The 15,389-nt window shown below is 43.1% G+C and overlaps 3 protein-coding genes across 8 annotated transcripts in view; 2 read left to right on the top strand and 1 right to left on the bottom strand.

Moving 5' to 3' along the window:
* The window catches only part of npas2 (neuronal PAS domain protein 2), a 25,933-nt gene extending 24,893 nt beyond the window's left edge, over window positions 1-1,040 (top strand). For 3 of the 4 annotated variants that reach the window (XM_060862555.1, XM_060862556.1, XM_060862558.1), the window contains one exon: window positions 1-1,039. This exon is cut by the window's left edge and continues 170 nt beyond it. In XM_060862555.1, the coding sequence (XP_060718538.1) occupies window positions 1-10 (10 nt within the window). In that variant the 3' untranslated portion in view covers window positions 11-1,039. The other variant, XM_060862557.1, reaches the window with a different exon arrangement.
* A 1,037-nt stretch (window positions 1,041-2,077) lies between these two features.
* On the top strand, window positions 2,078-8,772 carry radx (RPA1 related single stranded DNA binding protein). 2 transcript variants are annotated; one of them, XM_060863084.1, is made up of 15 exons: window positions 2,078-2,859; window positions 3,964-4,106; window positions 4,208-4,400; window positions 4,497-4,605; window positions 4,792-4,892; window positions 5,002-5,121; window positions 5,625-5,750; window positions 5,887-6,057; window positions 6,145-6,290; window positions 6,370-6,506; window positions 6,836-6,883; window positions 6,954-7,054; window positions 7,165-7,458; window positions 7,549-7,704; window positions 8,254-8,772. In XM_060863084.1, exons 1-15 carry the CDS (start codon window positions 2,307-2,309, stop codon window positions 8,394-8,396), a joined length of 2,541 nt encoding a protein of 846 aa, XP_060719067.1. In that variant the 5' UTR covers window positions 2,078-2,306; the 3' UTR covers window positions 8,397-8,772. The 2 variants fall into 2 exon arrangements, with proteins under 2 accessions (XP_060719067.1, XP_060719066.1); XM_060863083.1 differs by having other exon boundaries at window positions 4,792-4,898.
* Window positions 8,773-8,931: 159 nt separating this feature from the next.
* On the bottom strand, window positions 8,932-15,378 carry apool (apolipoprotein O-like). 2 transcript variants are annotated; one of them, XM_060863086.1, is made up of 9 exons: window positions 15,265-15,378; window positions 10,782-10,883; window positions 10,533-10,652; window positions 10,381-10,435; window positions 10,181-10,279; window positions 9,955-10,046; window positions 9,768-9,860; window positions 9,348-9,663; window positions 8,932-9,168 (listed from the first exon to the last, which is right to left on the bottom strand). In XM_060863086.1, exons 1-9 carry the CDS (start codon window positions 15,325-15,327, stop codon window positions 9,080-9,082), a joined length of 1,029 nt encoding a protein of 342 aa, XP_060719069.1. In that variant the 5' UTR covers window positions 15,328-15,378; the 3' UTR covers window positions 8,932-9,079. The 2 variants fall into 2 exon arrangements, with proteins under 2 accessions (XP_060719069.1, XP_060719068.1); XM_060863085.1 differs by having other exon boundaries at window positions 9,348-9,666; window positions 15,265-15,376.
* Window positions 15,379-15,389: the final 11 nt, after the last annotated feature.

Genomic DNA, 15,389 nt, shown 5'->3' with positions numbered 1-15,389 from the left:
TCCACGGTAGCCCCACCCACATGTGGGAGGGCAAAACAAAGCTGCTGGGATAGTGCATGGAGCGGTTGGCTCCGTGGCCCAAGAGGAGAAGATGCTGAGAAGGCAGAGCGACTGAAGTTCGCCACCAAGCCTTAAAAACACCAAAGCCAAAATGGACGTACAGTGTGGCGAGTTGAGAGGCTCCGCCCCCATATACACTGCACACAAAAAACGCTGTGGCTGTGGGAGGGGCTAGATAAATGTCACAGGAACAGCCACGCCCCATGACTTTCACCAAGGTTCTCATGAGATCACTGGCAGAGTGAAGAGAGCATCTTCAGGATAACTAGGAAGAAAAAAGTGCTTTAAAAAAAGTTTTACATTTGTGTCATTTTTTTCTGTCTTGTTTTGTTTTATTTCTTTTTTTTTCATACGGTTATGATGACAGTTATGGCATTATCAGGTTTGTTCGCAACATTACTGCAAACGGATATAAAAATCGTGATGCAAGAGAAAAATTTAAGCTGGAAACTTTGAGAGCAACAAGAAGCAGAGCGAGTGATGATGAAGTGAAGTGGGCGGGGCCTGAGTGGCCTGAGTGACACTTTACAACCAGGTGCATTATGCTAAAGACCAACAATAACTACAAAAGAATATGACGTGGGATGCTTCATATGTGTAAAGTTACAGTAATTAGCATAAATCACAGAACGTGTCGGTTCGGATTAGCCAGTTATGCACATTAATAGTATTTATTGAAGTTGAGAATATTAACTGTTTTGAATGTATAATGAATTTTAGCGTTGCTAAATGAACACACATGAACCTGGCCAGTGATCTTGTTTGGTGCTGCAAGGAAAACTGTAGCAACCAGCTCAAATCACAAATAAACTAGCGATCGTTAGCAAAAAAAAAACTCGGATTACAGAGAAAATCAAAGGGTTAGCATGAGAGGAGCTAATAGTGGCTGTTTAGCTCGTTATAAAGCAGGAAAGGAGTCTGGACGAGTCGAGGAGCGATATTTACAGTACTGTTCATAAGAAAATTGTGTTTACAGCAACAGAAAAAGAAACTATATTAAAGTATATAAACACAGCTATGAGACCAACCTGAGTCTTTTTTCCCCTCTACACATGAGGCTCAGTCTGAGTAAGAGTCAATAAACTAAACCAAAAAGAAATTATGTCATATTTAACGTCATATATTCTCTCACACACTGTGCTGCTCCGTGCCCTAACAACGGCCAAATTAACGTGTGGTTTTAACAGGTTTGTTTAGTAGAACACCTCCCTTCAGTTTGCTAGTGTCATGAAGGATCGTTAAATATACAGGCTAGTGACAATTTCTGTCATTCCTGATTTCTCAGACCAAACCTAGAAGTGAGGTCTGCCACCATTGACTAGTAAACAGAGTCATAATAAGTGATTTTGCTATCGTTTATTACACGAATGTGACACAAAAGACAAACTTTTCTTTATTCAACATGCTGAATCGTGCTATGGCTAGCGCTCGAGCTACTGTACTCATGCTAACACAACCTAGTGTTGTCGTCTATGTCGTTAAATAAATCAACAACATCTGGTGTTTACAAACTAGCCATTTTACAGTCAGCTCGATGACAGCGATGATGTTTTCGTGTTACATGTCTGAGTCCATCGCTAGCAAGCTAATACACCGATTCGCTGCTAAAATACGAATTTTGCGGCTCTTTCAGTGTCCTCAAATTTATGGGATACTTTATATTCCTGTTGGAAAAGAACAATAAAGAAAATATCTAGCTGTTTATTTTGTAAAATGTCCAATAAATTGAAATACAGTCCTGTAAAATAAAAAATGAGTATTTTGTTATGGACGTAATTTGATGGACATTGGGAGCTGTGTATTGAACATCTTAACTTATTATTATTATTATTATTATTATTATTATTATTATTACAATACAGACAGATTTTTAAACAGAACAAAAAAAGCTGCAATAAACGTTGAAATACAAAAACCATCTTTTGTACTTCATCTCACGTCCTATAGGTGGCAGCATAGCGCTGCTTCATTTCTGCCCTTTTTATACACGAAGAAGAGACCAAAATATTAGGCGGTAATAAACACGGAAGTAAACAACAGTTAGTTGTTTTTGTTGAAACTTTATTCCACAGTTAGGCAGAACGCCTTCTTTATTCAGTAATTTTTGGGTTAAAAAGGTGTTTAGTTTATTTTAGGACCGGTGTAATAAAGGTATAAGAGTGTGTGATGTAAATATTTAGTTATTAAGACTTAATACAGAAGTCAGTATTAGCCGTAATACGGATTGTAGGCAGTTTTTGAGCCTAATGGCGGCCCGTAACCCCCCTGAGTCTGAGTTGTTTAGTGTTTTGGAGCAGCTTCGGTCCTCCAGGACGCTCCGTATTAAACCCGTGACCCCTCTGCGTGTCTCCGTCCTCGCGCTGGACCGTTATCTCGGCGCTCGCGATGCTCCTGACAGCTACAGCTACGACGTGACGGTGACCGACGGCACTTGGCGCGTGAAGTGCTCCCTGTGCGCGGGGCTGAACCGCTCGGTGCAGCTGAACGCGCTGCGCTGCGGCTCCTGTGTTGAGATCCAGCTGCTGTCTGTAGTTCACGATGAGACGCGGCTCCTGCACGCGTGTGTGTGTATAGACGAGCTGCGGCTCGGTTTGTCCGACACGCGCGTGCTGATGTCGGTTACAGACCCGGATGCAATTCGCTGGTGGACGCTGGAGGCTGTCGGTCCTTCTGTAACGGCGCTCACCGACGTCCCTTTGCGGTACAACAGGAAACATTATTTATCTCTGTGGAACAACGAAGATCCGCACGGCGCGGTTTGGGTCCCTCAGACCCCCCCACCGGATGTGCTGATAGACGGTAAAGATGCGTCTGATACACACTTATTTATCATGTAACAGCTGATCTGATCTGTGTATCGGTACCGTCTGTCTGACTGTCTGTCTAACTGTCTGTCTGTAACTGTGTCTGTCTAACTGTCTGTCTGTCTGTCTGTCTAACTCTGTCTGTAACTGTGTCTGTCTGTCTGTCTAACTGTCTGTCTGTAACTGTGTCTGTCTGTCTGTCTGTCTGTCTAACTCTGTCTGTAACTGTCTGTCTGACTGTCTGTCTAACTGTCTGTCTGTCTGTCTGTCTAACTATGTCTGTCTAACTGTCTGTCTGTAACTGTGTCTGTCTAATTGTCTGTCTGTCTGTCTAACTGTCTGTCTGTCTAACTGTCTGTCTAACTGTCTGTCTGTCTGTCTAACTGTCTGTCTGTAACTGTGTCTGTCTGTCTGTCTAACTGTCTGTCTGTAACTGTGACTGTCTAACTGTCTGTCTGTCTGTCTGTCTAACTCTGTCTGTAACTGTGTCTGTCTGTCTGTCTGTCTAACTGTCTGTCTGTAACTGTGTCTGTCTAACTGTCTGTCTAACTGTCTCTCTGTAACTGTCTGTCTGTCTGTCTGTCTGTCTGTCTAACTGTCTGTCTAACTAACTGTCTGTCTGTAACTGTGTCTGTCTGACTGTCTGTCTAACTGTCTGTCTGTCTGTCAAACTGTCTGTCTGTAACTGTGTCTCTGTCTAACTGTCTGTCTGTAACTGTGTCTGTCTGACTGTCTGTCTAACTGTCTGTCTGTCTAACTGTCTGTCTGTAACTGTCTGTCTGTCTAACTGTCTGTCTGTCTGTCTAACTGTCTGTCTGTAACTGTGTCTGTCTGTCTAACTGTCTGTCTGTCTAATTGTCTGTCTGTCTGTCTAACTGTCTGTCTGTCTGTCTGTAACTGTGTCTGTCTGTCTAACTGTCTGTCTAACTGTCTGTCTGTCTAACTGTCTGTCTGTAACTGTGTCTGTCTGTCTAACTGTCTGTCTAACTGTCTGTCTGTCTGTCTGTCTGTCTTTGTCTGTCTGTCTGTCTGTCTGTCTGTCTGTCTGTCTCTCTCTCTCTGCCTCTCTCTCTGTCTGCCCCCCCACCCCTCTCTGCAGTATCTAGGATTGCGTTTCTGAGTGATATGGAGTCATTCTTGGCCTCGACCAGACAGCCTTTACCTCTGCTAGTCCGAGTGCTGCACAGATCCCGTTTACGGTACTATGGAAAACCTGAAAAAAACATTGACTTCCCGTTTCAGGTGAGGAAATGAACTCAAAATTGAGGGTAAAACTCAGCTGACTTGTGAAAGGTGCAACATCAATTACAGTGTGTGTGTGTGTGTGTGTGTGTGTGTTACAGGCGTATTTCGAGGTGGCCGATCAGAGCGGCGTCATGTCCATGGTCCTGTGGAATGGCCTGTGTCCTGAATGGTATCAGCGGCTGGTCGTGGGTTCGGTTCTTTATTTGCAGAATTTCACACTGAAACGCAGCTACCAGAACCGGTCCAGACCTCAGCTCGACAACCTGCCTCTCATCTTCTACAGGTCCACAGGTACAAACCACCTCCCTGACCCTGAAACAGTAGATCTCTCACAGCAGATCAGAGACCTACAGAACAAAAAAAAGTGTGTGTTTTGCTATTTGACAGAGATCTGCTTGAATCCTTGGAATCCGACAGCCATCATCACTGTAATTCCTCATAAAAGCATTCAGCCTCAGTGGAACCTACCGGAAGTCACCTACAATTTCTCTAGCAGGTACAAACACACCCTCACACACCTGAGGCTCCTCAGAAAAGTCACCTCGTTTTTGACTCGTTACCTCGTTCAACTGAGTTCTGTTATCAGACTTATTATAAAACCAGCTTTCTTTTTATTTAGTGTCTATATAAGCCTTACATTTACACGTGATATCGTTCATTCCACTTTGGTTCCTTCAACCAGACGTGAGGTCGAGAGGCTGGAGAATAACCAGGCGTGTGACATCATCGGCCTGGTGACGTACGTCAGCCGCGTCGAGCGAATCAGGAACAGAGGACACGCACGTACGGGTCGCGATCGGACAAAACACACAGCGTTTTCATACACTTAGGTTGGACATGTGCAGAGATCTGTGTGCGTCTTTACAACTGCGTGTGTACGTGTGTGTTGCAGTCCCGGAGACGTTCTGGACACACCGGTGGGTTCATGCAGTGGATGGAACCTCAGACTCTCCCTTTATCCTGGAGATTTTTGCCTCTTCTCAGCCTGAGATCTTTAACAGCATCTGTCCCAGTGGGTTTACTCTAAAACCACACACTCCTGTTTATAACACGCAGTAATAGCGCGCTGTAATAACGCGCTGTAATAACGCGCTGTAATAACGCGCTGTAATAACGTGCTGTAATAACACAGTTATAACACACTGTTATAAGTTATAACACACTGTTATAAGTTATAACACACTGTAATAACACACTGTAATAACACACTGTAATAACACGCAGTTATAACACAGTTATAAGTTAAAACACACTGTAATAACACGCAGTAATAGCGCGCTGTAATAACGCGCTGTAATAACGCGCAGTAATAACGTGCAGTAATAACGTGCAGTAATAACGCGCTGTAATAACACACTGTTATAAGTTATAACACACTGTAATAACACACTGTAATAACACGCAGTTATAACACACTGTAATAACACACTGTAATAAGAGTCCAGATGTTTCTCTATTTATGAGTACTGAATTTCTGCAGTTTTTCTTTCTTGCCTCATTTCTCCCTCTCCACAGTGTCGTATCTCGTGTGTACTCACATGCGTGTGTGTCGAGAGAAAGGTTCAGACTCGGGCTCAGGTTCAGACTCAGGTTCTGCTTTTTACCTGACCAGCAGCACAGAGACTCAGCTCTTCACTACAGGTGATCAGTGGCACTCACACAGTGGCTGCAGCTAATGAAACAGCCTGCACGGATTTAAAAACACTGTGTGCGTGTGTGTGTGTGCGTGCGTGCGTGCATGTATGTGTGCGTGTGTGTGCGTGTGTGTTGCACTCAGGCTGTCACAGGAAGCAGCCGTATGTGCACGACCCAAAGGTCAGAGCTTTCATCCAATGGACGAAGACTTTGAAGGATAGTGTAGTACTGAGGAAGACTGCGGTGGGGGGTTATTACTGTTACCCTCCTCCCCCAAAAACCTTCACACCAAATACCAGCAGCAGTGGACCGAGTACGAGATACATGATGTTCTTTCACTCCATGTTCAGCTTATGCATGCTAATGATTAGAACAGCTAAAAACTCGCGTGTGTGTGTAGGTGAAGAATCGTTAATAGCCGTAGGGGACCTACGGAAGGAGTTAGAGAACCTGCAGTACCGGGAACACAAGCGAGTGGCAATACAGTGCCGCATCGTCGCAGTGCAGTACCACCGGTGGCCAAACCCCACGCCTCAGAGCGAACAGGTCTGTTGTCACGTTTTACACGTTTAACGCGTTTAATACTAAGACTTCATAAAAAGGTGGGTGTTTATTGGTTTAACAGGCGGATCACGACTTATCGGGTGGTGCCAGAGCCTCCACTTCTTCCTTCAGCGCCGGAGCACAACAACAGGGCGAGACGTCGTCGGCTTCGTCACGTAGCGACGCCACACGGTCTCCTAAGCGGAGGAGAGTAGAGCAGTGAGTGACACAACGCACGTCTATTATTATTAACTTTCTCACACGTTCCCAGTTTCACTAATAATACAGATATTTTTATTAATTTATTTTTATTAATTTACTGTACTTGATTATGATAATTATCACCATTAAATAGCATTATAACGTTCTTAGCCACGCCCAGTCAGACAAGTTTAAGTCTTTTTTAATACAAGACTTTTTTTTATATCCATTCAGTTTACTCTTTTTTTTATTTTTTTTAATAAAAACATCATAAGGTTTAATATTTGCTCCACATTTTTAATTAGACTTGTGTACGTCATCTTTCCTGTTCCTGTGTGTTTATATAGAGCAGAGCAGAAGCAGTACTGGACCAGAGCCAAGCGAAAGTTAGAAAGGTAATAAATAACCTTCGACGCTTTAGAATCCGTGCAGTGCAAAGGACAATAAAATCTAAACTTCATTCAGACAGGAAAAGCCAGCAGATCCTCAGGAGGACGAGGAGGACGACAGATGGCCCGATGAAGAGGAAGGTGAAGGACTTTACACGCCGTCACCTCAACCTACAGGTAGGTGAATAAAACACAGAGTAACAGTCGCTTCATCGCACCATCCTGGTTCGTTCTGTACGTCCTTTATAAACGTAGTCGTACTCATCGCTGCCTGGTTTCTTTCCCAGACCACAGTGAGACAGGAAGCACACCCGACACACAGGGATCTGCCTCTCACCCCGATGCATCATGGGAGAGCAACGTGTGGTCGTTACTCAGGCAGGACGTCACGGATCACGTGTGCTGCGGCTCTCTGGATCGCGAGAGCGTCACGGAGAAATTCAGTTTTGACGACCGAGACGTCATCCTACACAGGATCAACCTCAGCCCTGCGAAGTGGAGCCCTGAGCATCCGTCAGACACCAGCTCGGGCTCACACACGCCCGCGTACTTAACAGGATACCTCACGCTCACTTTGCTCGGTACCTGAATGTTCAGATGTTTACTGTAAATACTCTACTCTAGAGGTTCAAGTCATTAAAAGAGAAACTGAGAATCGTTCTTTCTCTCAGGATTGAATCAGCAGGCGTCGGTCGACTCCTTCTTCCTCCCCACGCTTTGTGCCGAGGATCCGCGAGCGGTCGGGACGTCTTCGGGTCTCCATGACAACACACTGATTTCATGTCTTCGCACAGGTCGCGTCTGTCCTCAGGCCAACTTCTCAATAGGTGTGTGTGTGCGTCTTTACCTACACACACACTCGGATTTCTTATTACTGAACCTGGCCAGAAAATATTTGTTTATTTATTTATTAATGTTTTTAGCTCATCATGACCACCATGATCTCATGTCAGACTGGATATCTGTCATCTCGTGTAAAGGAAATGTTTGTTAAAACGACCACAATAGGTTAAGATTAACCTGGTTTTTTTTAATATAATATTTCTTTTTCTGTTTCTCCCTCTCCCTCCCTCCACCTCTCTGTCCCTCCACCTCCCTGTCCCTCTCCCTCCACCTCCCTGTCCCTCTCCCTCCACCTCCCTGTCCCTCTCCCTCCACCTCCCTGTCCCTCTCCCTCCACCTCCCTGTCCCCCCCTCCACCTCCCTGTCCCCCCCTCCACCTCCCTGTCCCTCTCGCTCCACCTCCCTGTCCCTCCACCTCCCTCATCCCTCCACCTCCCTCTCCCTCACTCCACCTCCCTGTCCCTCCACCTCCCTCTCCCTCACTCCACCTCCCTGTCCCTTCCCTCCACCTCCCTCTCCACGTCTATACGCAGAGACGTTACTGAGCTCCGCCTCAGCTCTGGAGGACGAGCGGGTGGTGTGCGTGTTGGACGTGTGTCTGCTGGGTGACGACCGGTTCGAGATCGTCTGCTCTAAAGTGTACAGGAGCGCAGATATCATTAGTCCCCCCGTGTGAAGCAGATCCACACCCGTGTTCAGGGAGTAAACAGTTACTCATCACAGTTCTCTTTCTTTCATGTTTTACTAAAGCAGGGGGGAAAAACAGTGGAAATGTTTCCACAAAGGTCCTCTTCGTGATATAATGACGTTCAGTTCAATAACCCACAAAAGTTCAAGCATAAAGGTTTGATTCTGTTAAATCAAGCCACAGTTACATTTATAATTAATTTATTATTATTATTATTATTATTATTTTAATATTTTTTTTTTTCAGTTCCAGTTTGCAAAGTAAAATGTTTCTAATGGTTCTGCATTTCATACGGTACAGAATTTAACCTTCAACCAACAGGAAGTGAAAGAATGCAGCCAAATAAAATTAATATATCGAGTTATTTATCGTCAACGGCTGGATTTGTACTTAACACTGGACATAAAGGAGGTCAGAGAGGAGATGGACACTTTAAACATTCACATCCAACAGGGGTTTGATCTTCCAGAACGTCCTCGTTTTGTTTAAAGAAGGGATCTTAATTATTTAGCCACAAGGAAAGTGTTGTTGGTTGTTTTGTTTTTTATTGCAATTAATTCTTCACTCTGGATTCAAGTTTTTGTTGTAAGCAGAAATGTTCTCCTTCGTTACCGTCCACCACCCAACTCCATTGTCACACTCGTACTCTGGTCCGTTTCGGGTTTTCCCGCTCATCCTCGGGTGCTGTACAAGTCCGAATCTTCAGGATGAGCCTGTCCGTGGTCCAGTAAAGACGGGTCAGGGACGAACCGCGGCTTCTCTGCAACAAGTCAAATGAAAAAGTTAAACACATGTCCATGTGGTGCATAAATACAAGACTGATGATCAGGCTGAAGAACCTTTAGATTAAGCAACCGTCCCTGAGGCTCTCAGTGCCTGAACCTAGTGCCAGCTCAGTGTAGTTACATTTATAACAGGTACTAAAGGGTTGGGGCTCACCTTTGGCTGTAGGAGAGGTTGTGATCTCTACAGCTGGTGGAGGAGAAGGTGTAGTTTTCTCTACAGCTGGAGGAGGAGAAGGTGTAGTTTCCTCTACAAGTGGAGCAGTGTCAGTTGGTGTGGCAGCAGATTCAGGCAAATTGTCAGAAATGTCTAAACCTTCCACAACATTTGAATCTGGTACAGGTTCAGCTTCTGGTACAGGTTCAGCTTCTGGTACAGGTTCACGCTGTGGTCCAGGTTCACCCTTGGGCACCTTTTGTGGTAGTTCATCAGGCTGAGGGACTTCTGTTCCTGGTCCATCCTCTTCTGATGTCTGCTACATTGAAGAAAGACACAATAACATTGTTCATGAACCCTGCTATTTATGCCCATGCAGGTCTGTATGTATTTGTACCTATCAGCTACATCCAGACTTACAGACTTCTCAGGAACGACGCCGTCCACTTTGGAGTTCGATTTGAACGCAGAAGCAACCAAAGAGCTGGTGGCGTACACCGTTTTAGCCGTCACCTAAAGAGAAAGATGAAGTAGCAGGAACTGTTAGAGAGAACACACGGCAAGGTCCATCATCCTGGCTGTGTTTTTATAAATGCACCTACACTACCTGTAAAACTGCGACAGTCTGCAGGGGGTAACATACAGCAGTACCAGCAGACGTCATGACCAGAGGAACACCGATTCTCTTTAGCCGAGAACCTGAAACCACAACGGTTTGATCAGGGAGAAGATCGGGAACATCTCAAAGGAGGAATCATGTTATTAAATAAAGCCGCTCTTCACATCCAGACCAGCTTTCTTCACCACTGGTGGAGTTTTTGTAAATAACGTACCTTTGCGTGCCAGGATGAGGCCAGCCAATCCAGACACGGTGATTATACCAACTCTGGGCAGGAAACCAGGGGGTGGGTCTCTCAGGAAATTATACGTGTCTAACGTCACAGAATGATCAAGAGTCAGTAGATATATTATAGGAGATCATTGTGATTATCTGCATTTATATAGAAATACACAAAATACTCGCAAAGCTCACCGTGTCCAGTCTGGTATAAAGAAACGGCCCCGACTCTGACCGAGCTGCAAGTGTTCTGTATTAAAATAAATAATAATAATAATTAGCACAGACGTGAACAAAATCACGTAAGAGAAATTCAATCGGAAGACGACGATGTCTCTGAGTTGTACCTGCACGGATTGGACAAATCGCTGAAGCCCAAGTCTCATCCGCCCGAAGCCTGTCTGCAGGTGACCCGCTTTCTCCTCCACATATTGTAGCGCCGGAGGCTCTGTGTTGTAGATACACAACTGTGAAAAATATAAAGAAAGGAAGACAAATACAGAGAACCTGCTCTATTATATTAGACAAGACGGATAGAGGATATGGGGAAGTGTGTGTGTGTGTGTGTGTGTGTGTGTGTGTGTGTTGTGTCTCACCTCGCGTGGGGAAATCCGCTTGTCCGTCCTTTCCTCAGTCACGGAATAAACTTTGAATGAAGCCAAACCCAAAGCAGCCGGTATCACTGCTAACTTCACCACCTCAGGATCACACACACACACACACACACACACACACACACACACACACACACACTTTTTCTGTCATTCCCAGAGCAGCACAACAGCTTACATCTTTTATCTACTAAGTGTTTTTTTTTAAACTTATATTTTTTTCTAATATAAATATTATATTTATATTATATTTATATTATATTTTAAACATATGACGTCTAACTGATGTGTTACAATTTATTTTTGAACTAAACTGTACTTTTCATGCTGGATGTCCTGCTGGAACAGGCTTTTATTTTCACATTTCTATTCAGATCTTGAAGTCGGATTCATTCGGTCTTTTTTTTTGGCTCTTTAAATAAACCCACAATGACAAACCAGTTGTGTTCGTGTGATTTGTTTATCTGAGACACCGTGTGTGTTGTTTAATGATTATTTTATTGTGATGTATTATGATGATTCTGACATCTGGTACACCTTTAGTTGTTTATCTTTGATTAATTCACTGTATATGAAACTGCTTTCTCATTCAGAGAAGAAAGACGTGATCGTGCTGTGCACTTTAGTGTGTACTACTCATACTGTGTAGTGTAGTGTGTACTCATACTGTGTACTACTCATACTGTGTAGTGTAGTGTGTACTCATACTGTGTACTACTCATACTGTGTAGTGTAGTGTGTACTACTCATACTGTGTAGTGTAGTGTGTACTCATACTGTGTAGTGTAGTGTGTACTCATACTGTGTACTACTCATACTGTGTAGTGTAGTGTGTACTCATACTGTGTACTACTCATACTGTGTACTACTCATACTGTGTAGTGTACTGTGTACTACTCATACTGTGTACTACTCATACTGTGTACTACTCATACTGTGTACTACTCATACTGTGTAGTGTACTACTCATACTGTGTAGTGTGTTGTGTACTACTCATACTGTGTAGTGTAGTGTGTACTACTCATACTGTGTACTACTCATACTGTGTACTAATACTGTGTAGTGTAGTGTGTACTACTCATACTGTGTACTACTCATACTGTGTAGTGTAGTGTGTACTCATACTGTGTACTACTCATACTGTGTACTACTCATACTGTGTAGTGTACTACTCATACTGTGTAGTGTGTTGTGTACTACTCATACTGTGTAGTGTGTTGTGTACTACTCATACTGTGTAGTGTAGTGTGTACTACTCATACTGTGTAGTGTAGTGTGTACTACTCATACTGTGTAGTGTAGTGTGTACTACTCATACTGTGTAGTGTAGTGTGTACTACTCATACTGTGTAGTGTAGTGTGTACTACTCATACTGTGTAGTGTAGTGTGTACTACTCATACTGTGTAGTGTAGTGTGTACTACTCATACTGTGTAGTGTAGTGTGTACTACTCATACTGTGTACTACTCATACTGTGTAGTGTAGTGTGTACTACTCATACTGTGTACTAATACTGTGTAGTGTAGTGTGTACTACTCATACTGTGTAGTGTAGTGTGTACTACTCATACTGTGTACTAATACTGTGTAGTGTAGTGTGTACTACTCATACTGTGTACTAATACTGTGTAGTGTAGTGTGTACTACTCATACTGTGTACTACTCATACTGTGTAGTGTAGTGTGTACTACTCATACTGTGTACTACTCATACTGTGTACTACTCATACTGTGTACTACTCATACTGTGTACTACTCATACTGTGTAGTGTAGTGTGTACTACTCATACTGTGTACTAATACTGTGTAGTGTAGTGTGTACTACTCATACTGTGTAGTGTAGTGTGTACTACTCATACTGTGTAGTGTAGTGTGTACTACTCATACTGTGTAGTGTAGTGTGTACTACTCATACTGTGTAGTGTGTACTACTCATACTGTGTACTACTCATACTGTGTAGTGTAGTGTGTACTACTCATACTGTGCACTACTCATACTGTGTAGTGTAGTGTGTACTACTCATACTGTGTACTAATACTGTGTAGTGTAGTGTGTACTACTCATACTGTGTAGTGTACTACCCATACTGTGTAGTGTGTTGTGTACTACTCATACTGTGTAGTGTGTACTACTCATACTGTGTAGTGTGTTGTGTACTACTCATACTGTGTAGTGTGTACTACTCATACTGTGTAGTGTGTACTACTCATACTGTGTAGTGTGTACTACTCATACTGTGTAGTGTGTTGTGTACTACTCATACTGTGTAGTGTGTTGTGTACTACTCATACTATGTAATGTGTACTACTCATACTGTGTAGTGTAGTGTGTACTACTCATACTGTGTACTACTCATACTGTGTAGTGTAGTGTGTACTACTCATACTGTGTACTACTCATACTGTGTAGTGTAGTGTGTACTACTCATACTGTGTACTACTCATACTGTGTAGTGTAGTGTGTACTACTCATACTGTGTACTAATACTGTGTAGTGTAGTGTGTACTACTCATACTGTGTAGTGTACTACCCATACTGTGTAGTGTTGTGTACTACTCATACTGTGTAGTGTGTACTACTCATACTGTGTAGTGTGTTGTGTACTACTCATACTGTGTAGTGTGTACTACTCATACTGTGTAGTGTGTTGTGTACTACTCATACTGTGTAGTGTGTACTACTCATACTGTGTAGTGTGTTGTGTACTACTCATACTGTGTAGTGTAGTGTGTACTACTCATACTGTGTACTACTCATACTGTGTAGTGTAGTGTGTACTACTCATACTGTGTACTACTCATACTGTGTAGTGTAGTGTGTACTACTCATACTGTGTACTACTCATACTGTGTAGTGTAGTGTGTACTACTCGTACTGTGTAGTGTGTACTACTCATACTGTGTAGTGTGTACTACTCATACTGTGTAGTGTGTACTACTCGTATTGTGTTGTGATTTACTACTCATACTGTGTAGTGTGTACTGCTCATACTGTGTAGTGTGTACTACTCATACTGTGTAGTGTGTACTACTCATACTGTGTAGTGTGTACTACTCATACTGTGTAGTGTGTACTACTCATACTGTGTAGTGTGTACTACTCATACTGTGTAGTGTGTACTACTCATACTGTGTAGTGTGTACTACTCATACTGTGTAGTGTGTACTACTCATACTGTGTAGTGTGTACTACTCATACTGTGTAGTGTGTACTACTCGTACTGTGTACTGTGTAGTGTGTACTACTCGTACTGTGTAGTGTGTACTACTCGTACTGTGTAGTGTGTACTACTCATACTGTGTAGTGTGTACTACTCATACTGTGTAGTGTGTACTACTCATACTGTGTAGTGTGTACTACTCATACTGTGTAGTGTGTACTACTCATACTGTGTAGTGTGTACTACTCATACTGTGTAGTGTGTACTACTCATACTGTGTACTAATACTGTGTAGTGTGTTGTGTACTACTCATACTGTGTATTGTGTACTACTCATACTGTGTAGTGTGTTGTGTACTACTCATACTGTGTAGTGTGTACTACTCATACTGCGTAGTGTGTTGTGTACTACTCGTACTGTGTAGTGTGTACTACTCATACTGTGTAGTGTGTACTACTCATACTGTGTAGTGTGTACTACTCATACTGTGTAGTGTGTACTACTCGTATTGTGTTGTGATTTACTACTCATACTGTGTAGTGTGTACTGCTCATACTGTGTAGTGTGTACTACTCATACTGTGTAGTGTGTACTACTCATACTGTGTAGTGTGTACTACTCATACTGTGTAGTGTGTACTACTCGTACTGTGTAGTGTGTACTACTCGTACTGTGTAGTGTGTACTACTCGTACTGTGTAGTGTGTACTACTCGTACTGTGTTGTGATTTACTACTCATACTGTGTAGTGTGCTGTGTACTACTCGTACTGTGTAGTGTGTACTACTCGTACTGTGTAGTGTGTACTACTCGTACTGTGTAGTGTGTTGTGTACTACTCGTACTGTGTTGTGATTTACTACTCATACTGTGTAGTGTGTACTACTCATACTGTGTAGTGTGCTGTGTACTACTCGTACTGTGTAGTGTGTACTACTCATACTGTGTAGTGTAGTGTGTACTACTCGTACTGTGTAGTGTGTACTACTCATACTGTGTAGTGTGCTGTGCACTGTGCTGTACTATTCATACTGTGTTGTGATTTATTACTCGTACTGTACTGTACTAATACTGGCGCAGAGTATTTATACACACTATGTAGTGCGCTAGTGCGCTGCTTCAGGAACGTCATGTTCTACACGTACAATTTGTCTAAAAACAACCAAACAATCGGCGATTTGAAGAAAAAAATACGCACACAGGTTAAATCTCGTGTTTTCAGATTGAAAGCATTTCCTTTATAAACGCATGAGATTTAAAACGTTACTTAAATCCTACACGAAAGTTTGGTTCCACACAGAAACTCACCTTGGCCACCATGTTGGCTCTGCCCCCTTCCCATCTGTCTCTACGGAGGCCCGGAGATGTCATCAAGGGGGAAAAAAACGCGAGACAAAAAATCCTTTCTGTGAGTTTAGAGTCCTAATGTATTC

This window comes from Tachysurus vachellii, chromosome 26, assembly GCF_030014155.1.
Source record: "Tachysurus vachellii isolate PV-2020 chromosome 26, HZAU_Pvac_v1, whole genome shotgun sequence".
Taxonomy (NCBI): Eukaryota; Metazoa; Chordata; class Actinopteri; order Siluriformes; family Bagridae; genus Tachysurus; species Tachysurus vachellii.
This window is presented reverse-complemented; position numbering and strand designations above follow the sequence as displayed.

What these genes read in the sequence shown, in the direction of transcription:
- radx (XM_060863083.1), top strand. Translation starts at nt 2,307, where the DNA reads ATGGCGGCCCGTAACCCCCCTGAGTCTGAGTTGTTTAGTGTTTTGGAG. An exon ending in ACATTGACTTCCCGTTTCAG is followed by an intron (nt 4,107 to 4,207) that starts GTGAGGAAATGA and finishes TGTGTGTTACAG; the next exon opens with GCGTATTTCGAGGTGGCCGA. An exon ending in CAGAGGACACGCACGTACGG is followed by an intron (nt 4,899 to 5,001) that starts GTCGCGATCGGA and finishes TGTGTGTTGCAG; the next exon opens with TCCCGGAGACGTTCTGGACA.
- apool (XM_060863085.1), bottom strand. Translation starts at nt 15,327, where the DNA reads ATGACATCTCCGGGCCTCCGTAGAGACAGATGGGAAGGGGGCAGAGCC. An exon ending in GAGCCAACATGGTGGCCAAG is followed by an intron (nt 10,884 to 15,264) that starts GTGAGTTTCTGT and finishes TGTGATCCTGAG; the next exon opens with GTGGTGAAGTTAGCAGTGAT. An exon ending in AACCTCTCCTACAGCCAAAG is followed by an intron (nt 9,169 to 9,347) that starts GTGAGCCCCAAC and finishes GACTTGTTGCAG; the next exon opens with AGAAGCCGCGGTTCGTCCCT.